Source organism: Zootoca vivipara, chromosome 11, assembly GCF_965207765.1.
Source record: "Zootoca vivipara chromosome 11, rZooViv2.hap1.1, whole genome shotgun sequence".
In the NCBI taxonomy this organism is placed as follows: domain Eukaryota; kingdom Metazoa; phylum Chordata; class Lepidosauria; order Squamata; family Lacertidae; genus Zootoca; species Zootoca vivipara.
In genome coordinates, this window is record NC_142594.1 from 32,543,716 (window position 1) to 32,553,171 (window position 9,456).

The window sequence follows — 9,456 nt, forward strand, 5'->3', positions numbered from 1 at the left end:
AAGAATCCGATATCTCTATTCATCCCAGGTGCTTCCATGGTTTTAAGCTTGGTAATGATTTCCAATTCAGCAACTTCCCTTTCCAGTCTATAGAGAGCTGAAGGGCACAATATAGAGAGCTGAAGTGCCCTTCAGCTCTCTATATTGGACAAACAGGCCAAACCCTACGCCAAAGGATAAATGGACATAAATCTGACATCAGGAACCATAAGACTGAAAAACCAGTAGGAGAACACTTCAATCTCCCAGGACATTCTATACAAGATCTCAAAGCAGCTGTTTTATTACAGAGAAATTTCAGGAACAGACTGATTCCAAGAACATTAGGTCAAACTCATTCCAAGAACATTAGGTCAAATTGCATTGGCCGCAGCCCTTGTAAGTTACAGTGTAGTTGCTGAGAACCACAGCCCAGAGAACATGTATTCCCTACTGGTTCATTCATCAGCTGAGTCACAAGTTCTTTCATCAAGCCTTGCCATTCAAGTCTGACCAATTTACTACCTGGGAATCATGCACGATACCACTCAGATTTGTGTTCTCTGCTATGAAAATTACAATACATTGATCAAGTGTCAATGGATAACCAGGTTATCCTTACAAGTGCCCATAGGTCCACTTTCCCATATCCTAGCTCTGTGAAAGCAACTTTGAGTGGGGCCCTCCCCCTGCACCCTTGAAGCACCTCCTGGCTGCTTTAACAGAATACCAGAATCACACTTACCTCCTAGTTTAACCCTTAGGGTCTGGGTAACAACATATACATTCAGGTAGGAAGCCGTGTTGGTCTGACACAATTGGGTGGGGGATTGTCTAGTAGCACCTTATAGACCTAAGTTTGTTCTGGTATAAGCTTTCATGTGCATGCACACTGTCAACTGAGAGCAAGCACGTCAAAGTGCAAGTAGATAAATAGGGACCGCTACAGTGGGAAGGTAAACGGCGTTTCCGTGTGCTGCTCTGGTTCGCCAGAAGCAGCTTTGTCATGCTGGCCACATGACCTGGAAGCTGTACGCCGGCTCCCTCGGCCAATAACGCAAGATGAGCGCCGCAACCCCAGAGTCGGCCACGACTGGACCTAATGGTCAGGGGTCCCTTTACCTTTAAGGTATCTAATGCATGTGATATAGAAAGTATTCTAAACTTGTGCTCCCTATATTTAGCATGCCTTGCTCTCTTCATATATGCAGTCAAACCATGAATCAGGATGATCTGGTATGTATTAGGCCTGGACATGCGAAACTTAAAATTTCTACCGAGCCATGAATTCACAGCAGCTTTTCATAAGATGCTCTGTCCCCCTTCAGACATTTTCTTACTCACTTTGGTTAAATATTGTATAATGTAAGAGTGGCTGCAGAAGAAATGAAACCACGGTGGCCACAATTAAGCACTGCACCTGCACTGAGCTAATCTCAGTTATGGCAGTTTGTGTCTACACTGACCAACAGACCTTGCTGATTATCTCAGAAGCAGGACTTCAAGTGTTAAAAGCATGATTTCAGGGAAGCTTTGAAATCTTAACCAAGGTTAATAGATCATAGTAGAGCTAATTGTGATTAAGCACAAGACTGGCCTACCTCACAAGGTTGTAAAACTAAAGCCAAAAATGCTAAAGCATCCTGGAGACAATGTGACCCACATTTCTGTTGCACAAATAAACATTTATTTCCATTTCTCTTAACCTCCAGATGTTTTGGACACCAGCTCCCATCATCCCTGAGCACTGGCCAAGCTGGTAGCAGCTGTTGAGACTAGCCCAAAACATGGAGGCTGCATAAGGCTGAGTTAGTTATTCAGACTACTTGGATAATTACTGCATTGAAAATCTACAACACCTACCAAGGTAATTTTAGTGGGCTAGCAAAGCAGAAGAAATCTATGGAGCAGCGGTAGGGAGCCTGTAGCCCTCCAGAGATTGCTGGGCTGACTATAGCTTCCATCATTCCTGACAATTGGCCATACTGGCTGCAGCTTATGGGAGTTGAAGTCCAACAACATCTGAGTGCCCCTTCTCCTTATATCTGGCAAAATTGGTAATCCTCTCAATTATGCCCAGAAGTGGCGAAATTGTATTGTAAATATCTGCCACACTTAAGCATAACTGAACTTGCTGAATTGCTTTTCAGTGTGAGGAGAGAAATGGGCCAATCAGGATTATGCTGGAACGGAACATCCACTTGAAACACAGCGTCAGTTGGGAATTCTGAGAGGTGAGATAGGAAGGGAATGTTTTATAACTCATTTGTTTTGTAAACACTGCCGCTTTATATGACAATTTCATCAATCCTGCTTGACCTCAATTTTTTTTATATTTAAATTCACTGCACATTTTTCATGCTGTTGTCTGTTGTTTCTGTTTCCTTTTTCTATAGAAGGCTGGAATGAGCACATACTTTCCAGAATAAATCTTCAATCATGTCTGGGGGGGAAGAGGAGCAGCCCCCCAATATAAATCCAGAGGGAGCAAATGAGGAGGAGCAGCCCCCCAAGACAAATCCAGAGGGAGCAAATGAGGGGGAGCAGGCCCCCAATATAAGTCCAGAGGGAGAAAATGTGGAGCAGTCGGCCAATGTAAGTCCAGAGGGAGAAATTGTGGAGCAGTCAGCCAATATAAGTCCAGAGGGAGAAAATGTGGAGCAGTCGGCCAATGTAAGTCCAGAAAGAGCAAGTGATGAGCTACAGAGCTCTGTTTTAAGTCCAGAGGGAGCATTTGAAATCTCTCCAGAGATTTCTGAAAATGCCATAATGGAATTATTAGAAAATCTTGATGCAATTGAAGATTTACCAAGTCCAGTTGACGGAAATCAGAGTGAATCTAGTCCTGATGACACTATACCTAAAAAAACATCCCCAGAAGATCTGGAAGCAGATTTGAAACCAGATGCAGGTATTTCATCCACCAGCATTTCCGCTGATGAAAAGCCATGTGCATCCAAGGAGAGTCTCATGAAACAAATCATGGAAAGCTCTGTAGAGGTTTCTGAAAAGGTTATTTCATGTTCGACAGAGAAACTGCAAACGCTTAAAAAGCTAGAAGGAATTTTGACGCCTGACACAATTAATGCTGAACTTCTTGCTTATCTGTATGCTGAAGGATTAAGTGAAATCCCTTCATCTTTTTTTGAAGGGCGAGCTAGGAAAAGTTTATTACAATCTTTTGAGAATGCCGCGATACCTGAAATGGCATCAGCAGAGAAGCTGTCTGAAATGATTGATGAAGGCTCCGTTCAGCTAAATGCTAAAGGGATGCTTGAAATTCCTTCAGGGATTTTTGACATTCAAATATTAAAGTATTTGCATTTAAACAGTAATGAAATCAAAACCATACCAAGAGACATAAGATTGTTGACAAACCTTGAAATATTATCCATAGAAAGAAATCAGTTAACGTCTTTACCTACTGAAATTTCCCTACTTCAAAGTCTAAGAACTTTAAACCTCAGTCATAATCAAATATCAAACCTTCCCGATGGAATTTCGAAACTTTCAAAACTTAAGTGCCTTTTAATGAGATATAACAACATTGAAACGTTTCCTTCTGCTTTGGAAAAACTAGAAAAACTAGAAATTTTGGATCTTAGTGGAAATAAACTAACTCTTCCAGACACCATGACTACCATGAAAAGTTTGCGTATGCTCTACTTAAATTCCAATAAAATGTCTATATTCCCAAAGGCTCTCTGTTACCTTCCAAATCTAAATAAACTCAGTTTGTCAGATAATCAGATCCAGAGTTTACCAAAAGAAATTAAAGAACTCAAAAATTTAGAAGAACTTTTGCTAAATAACAACAAGCTTATATTTTTACCTGTGCAGCTCTTTCAACTTATAAATATAGAAAAACTGAGACTGGATGATAACCAGTTGGAAAGTCTATCTGATAAAGTAGAGAATTTACAAAAGCTTCGGGATCTCAGTCTTGCAAAAAATTTCTTCCAAAATATTACAGAAAATATTTGCAGGTGTACTATGCTGGAATATCTGAACCTAAGTGACAACCAGCTTAAAATCTTTCCTCCCAATCTGTACAAATTAAAATTTCTGAGAGAACTCTACATAAGCAGAAATAAACTGATCTCCTTAGACGAACAAATAGCATACTTTAAAGACCTTTCAGTTTTAGAGATATCAGGAAATGCTTTAATGTACATCCCTGTTGAAATAAAGGGTTGTACAGAACTTACTAGAATTGATTTGAGTTGCAACAAGCTGTCCTTGTTTCCAGTTGGACTGTGTGCACTAACTGCTCTGAAATACCTAAATATCAGCCAAAATTATATTTCAGAAATAACAACTGAAATTTCATTAATTAAAAACCTACAGCATTTAAATTTTAGTAAGAACAAACTGCCCTCATTTTACATATACTTGTGCACTCTTTCCAAATTAAGCTACTTGGACCTAAGTAACAATCAAATAAGTAGTGTTCCAATAAATGTTCAAAAAATGAGGTCTCTTCGGGTTCTGCTGTTACACCATAACAGATTCGTTTTGTTTCCCAGGGAGTTATGCGTGCTAAATTGGCTTAAGGTACTTGATCTTTCAGAAAATAAGATACAGCTCATTCCTTCAGATATTAATCAACTGCAAGAACTAAAAGACTTAAATCTGTCAAACAACCAGTTTGCATCATTTCCAAATGAAATTTGTCAGCTTTCATTGCTGCAGAAATTAACATTGTGCCAAAAAAGTGGATTGAAGGTAAGATGGCATCTAAAATATAAATTTGTGTTATACATAGCTTTGTACTGTATACCAGACCTTTGTAAGAAAGTTTACACTCATTAGGTGCCATTGCTTCAGTGTAATTCAGGAAAACGGTTGGGGTTTTTTTGGACATGGTTCCATGTTGGACCAAGGCAGAGCAACAAAGTCCTGAGGACTACTTCCCTTATTATTCAAACCATATGCCTAGAACCTTTAGTTTATGTTGCTGGTCTGGATGGTTGTTCTACAGTTCCATCCTTTGACCAGAACTTAGTTTGCATATCTACCTCAGTGGTTAGAATGAGCAAGTTCAGTTTAACGAAGTTTACTTAATTAGTTTAAAATCTCTGAACTACCCCTGAAAAGGTAGCACCTCTAATTGCTTCCTTTCAACAAGTTCCAGTTCATCTTCAAGTTCATTATCTTACGTTTTCCTCTTTAGACTTTGCAGGGCTTTAAGATTAAGGACCATAATTGTTGGGCGAAATAAATTAAACAATTCACATTCCACTGTGTGTACATTGTGGCATTTTTAAAAAGACTTCTCAAGTATATTTTATACTTCAGCAGAGAGATCGTAACATTCTGAATGCTGGGGCTTTTTTATGGGGATCGTTTTGATGAACTTGAATCAAGCTGTGAATCGAACGCAAACTGAACTAGTTCATTTTGTAAAGGGACAAATGAGAACTGGAATTACCTCCTCTTGGGACATGTTGAACTTGCACTAGAATTAAAATAAAAAAATTCCTTCAGTAGCACCTTAAAGACCAACTAAGTTTTTATTTTGGTATGAGCTTTCGTGTGCATGCACACTTCTTCAGATACACTTGAAACAGACGCAACCAGACCCTTATATATATTCATTCAGAGGATGTGGGGGGGTGATGGGAATGGGTGATGGGCTGTAAGAGTGGTAAACCTGTTGATGGCTGTTAACGACTGCTGATTACTGCAATAGGTCCTGCCGGGGAAAAAACAAGGGCTGAGGCTAAAGAAATCTTGATCATGCATAATGAGATAAAGACATAGGATTCTTATCTCATTATGCATGATCAAGCTTTCATAATCAGCAGTCGTTAACAGCCATCAACAGGTTTACCACTCTTACAGCCCATCACCCATTCCCATCACCCCCCACACCCTCTGAATATATATAAGAGTCTGGTTGCTTCTGTTTCAAGTGTATCTGAAGAAGTGTGCATGCACACGAAAGCTCATACCAAAATAAAAACTTAGTTGGTCTTTAAGGTGCTACTGAAGGAATTTTTTTATTTTGCTTCGACTCAGACCAACACGGCTACATACCTGTAACTTGCACTAGAACTAGTTTCTTTTTTAAAATGAACTTTTCCAGCACTGATCTACCTGACACACTAGACATGCAGTACCCACTGTGGGCTTGAGTCATAGGAACATAGAAAGCTGCCTTATAACAATCCAGCTCAGTAACATCCACACTAATAGACAGCATCTCTCCAAGGTTTTAGGCAGCAGCCCCTCCCAGCCTTACTGCTCTCTGATCCTTGGATGAAGGGCAGCACAGTATAGAAATTTAATAAAATTAAAAATAAGTGCTAAGTGTGACCTTGGGACCTTTCTGCATGCAAAGATGTGTTCTGCCACTGAGCTATGGCCCTTCCCCAATAATGTAAACAGCCTCTCTGTATAAATGTGTGTTGCTTAACTCTTTTGTACTTTTTATCCCCAGTTAAAATCACTTTCAGAAGAACTATCAAAGCTGACCAACCTAAAAGTGCTTGATGTATCTCATAACGAATTAGAAGAAATGCCAGAAGGTTTAGGGGAAATAAAAAGTTTGGTTACTTTAATTGCAAATAACAACTGCTTAAAAAAGCTTCCACTGAACTTTTCAACACTCCATAACTTACAATGCCTGAATCTCAAAGGTAAGGATTTAAATGTTTAATGTCATAAGAAAATTCAGGCATAATATGCTATAGTCCCAGTCCAATGTCAGCAGTATCTGCGCAAAAATAAGTTCCCACTCTCAGATCAAGGTATAGTGAGTACACAAACGGCTTCTGCAACTGGAACACATGGCATCCAGCTGCATGTGTTATTCCAATCTCTATGTATCTCTACATGCAGGAGTTGCAGGAGTACAACTGGAGGCCTCTAGAATTCTGCTCCTGTTATGGTCTTCCAGAGCAGATGAGAACAAAAATGAGAAGGAAAGTTATAAAATAATGACTTCCTTGAAGAGAAAACATGCACCTTGAAAACATGTTGTTGTTTTTTTGTGGTAGCTGTGCTTGAAGTTTGTGTACATGTTGTCCTCCAGCTGCTTCCTGAAGAGACAACCCTTCTACATAAGTTGCTAATGGTACTATCTATAAAGGGGGACAGTTGTTTGTGTCCAGAAATGTTCCAGATTAACATAATGCAAACATTATCCATTTATTTTGCCAGAAAATAATATGCTACATTTGCCTAGCAATCTGCACCTTCTTCTGGAACTGAAGGATATAAATTTTGATGAAAATATTCTGATTAGACCTCCGCTGGAAGTCTGTAAAGCCAAGCAAATGCTCCCCATAACACGATACTTAGAAAGTGCTGATGAAAGAGATGGTAAGTTTAAAATAAGTTTCTCACAGCATCACTAGAGATCTCAGCTCAGGGATGGGGAACCTTTGGCCCTCCAGATATTGCTGAACTGCAGCTCCCACCAGCCTCAAGCAGCATGGCTGGCCCACCTTAAGGTAATTTGTCACCCTGAGCAAAATAAAGACAGATCTGTCTGGGCCTCCTGAGATCCTGGACTTCTTAGACTTCATTGCCCATCCTTGTTCTGTGGCATGTCTGTTCTAATAGGGTCCAGATCACCTTCCATTCTATTCTCATAAATGCACAAAACAGCCAGCTTCACTCTACAGCTCTCAGTAAGTCCTTCCCGAAGGTGGTCCATTAGCTCATCTTGTCCACTGCCTATCCAGGTCACTTAAGTGAAATCTAGCTTGTTGCCTGCCCTTTCCTTGCTTCTCCATATCATGAGGTCTCTAAGTTTTCTTCACTCCTTCATATTCCAGAGCAGCAGAAGCATGCGAAGGGTGAATGCAGGGAAGTTAAATGTCAAGCATTAACAAAAAAGGTGGCCTCATCCAATTTCCCTACACATCAACCTAAAGTGTTGTCCGTTACAGTTAATAAACCAAGGGTACCGTAGGTGCCTGTGACCCTCTAGCTGTTTTGGAGTAGAACTCCCATTAACCTTGAGCATGCTGGTGGGAGTGCAGGGCTAATAGCTGGAATCCAGCAACCTCTAGAATGTTACAGGTTTCCAACCTTTACAAACTGCTAGCTATCTCTACACATTTCCTGGCATGTTAAAAAACCAGCATTTTGGCTCTATCTTCCCTGCCCATCAAAGTATATAATTAACACTGCCACCAGTTGTTAAAAGAGTAAAGTTCATTGGATTCGTGCATAAAATCATATGAAACTGCTGTTCTGTGAAGTTTATGATCTGCTTATTTTAGAAAAAATCTTGGAGAAAGTTCTGAAGACCATTGCTAGCAATATCGCCTTTGAACATTTTGAGTTTTTTTGTCAAAAACTCCAGCTTAACAGTATTGAAATCAAAACAATAGAAACTGACAGGTTAGTGATATGTAAAATTTATTTTCCCTCCTTGTAACAGGTACTGCTAATTTCATCCATCTGGTTTTTATGTTTTGTAGCTTAATTGATACATCTCCCCGTTTAAGGGAGCAATCCTAACCCCCAATTCATGCTCCTGGAAGGAGTTTGGTTTGGGTGGAAGACTGTCTTGTCACTTAAGGTCCTACTGTGCCCACTAAAGCTGCAGACTGCTTGGGAGTTAAGCATGAGGCCCCCCTCTGGTTTTTTTTGGGTGAGGGCAGAGCACGGCCAGCCAATGATTTCCTGGATCCTAATCTGGCCCACTGACAAGCGAGGGGTCAAATTTGGTCCCCTCTGTTGCAGCCGTCTTGAGCTGGCACAGCACACCCTCTGAAAACTCTTGACTTCCCACCTTCCACCCTGACCAGCAGGAGCCAGCAGGGTTGTGGATGTCACCATCATCCCCAGGGCCACGTGACCCAAAGTTAGGATTGCTGTGTAATTAATCTGAAGGAGTTTAAGCATCTTCTTGTATATTTTTTCTATTAGGACTCTTTTGTTGGAAGAAAAAGTTACTAAGGCATTGAACCACTGGAAAAATGCAAATCAAAACCTGTCTGCGGCTGCTATGACAGACCAGTTGATCAGAATACTAACTATGGCTGGCCTGTATTACCTGACCAACAAAGTGAAATCTTTAAAACTCTGCTCAAGACTGGTAAAGTTCTAAAGAGCAAATAATATTGGTATTTTCAGTTCAGTTGGGCACGTGATAAGCTGAATAAAATTACCTTGTCAGGAGTCAGTAATTTGCTGTGTTCAATGAATTGCTATTGCTGCTTTAAGCATGGGCGTACCCAGGATCAAAACTAGGGGGGGCAAGGGGAGGGGCCAAGGCACGGAAGGGGAGGGGCCACGAAGTGGGCGGGAACGGCGAACTCGCGCTCCGCCGGGCTGTGCCCCTCCCTAGAAGCAGGGCTGGTGGGCGGAGGCGGAGCCCAGCCCAGCGGAGCGCGAGTTCAGCGTTCCCGCCCACCGCGCCGCACTCTCTGGTTCCCCGCCACGCTTGGCCTTGCCAGAGGGCGCGACGGGGAGCTGGAGGGAGGGCGCAGCGCGGCGGGCGGGAACGGCGAACTCGCG

At 41.3% G+C, this 9,456-nt stretch overlaps 1 protein-coding gene across 1 annotated transcript; it reads left to right on the forward strand.

Moving 5' to 3' along the window:
* Window positions 1-2,221: 2,221 nt before the first annotated feature.
* LRRD1 (leucine rich repeats and death domain containing 1) lies at window positions 2,222-9,150 on the forward strand. Its single transcript, XM_060281061.2, has 5 exons — window positions 2,222-4,704; window positions 6,422-6,620; window positions 7,144-7,305; window positions 8,214-8,334; window positions 8,866-9,150. The coding sequence occupies exons 1-5, from the start codon at window positions 2,419-2,421 to the stop codon at window positions 9,044-9,046; spliced, it is 2,949 nt and encodes a 982-aa protein (XP_060137044.2). The 5' UTR covers window positions 2,222-2,418; the 3' UTR covers window positions 9,047-9,150.
* Window positions 9,151-9,456: the final 306 nt, after the last annotated feature.

Coding starts and splice junctions, on each gene's coding strand:
- LRRD1 (XM_060281061.2), top strand. CDS start 2,419: ATGTCTGGGGGGGAAGAGGAGCAGCCCCCCAATATAAATCCAGAGGGA. Junction 7,306..8,213: donor AAGTGCTGATGAAAGAGATG/GTAAGTTTAAAA, acceptor TGCTTATTTTAG/AAAAAATCTTGGAGAAAGTT. Junction 8,335..8,865: donor AAAACAATAGAAACTGACAG/GTTAGTGATATG, acceptor TTTTTCTATTAG/GACTCTTTTGTTGGAAGAAA.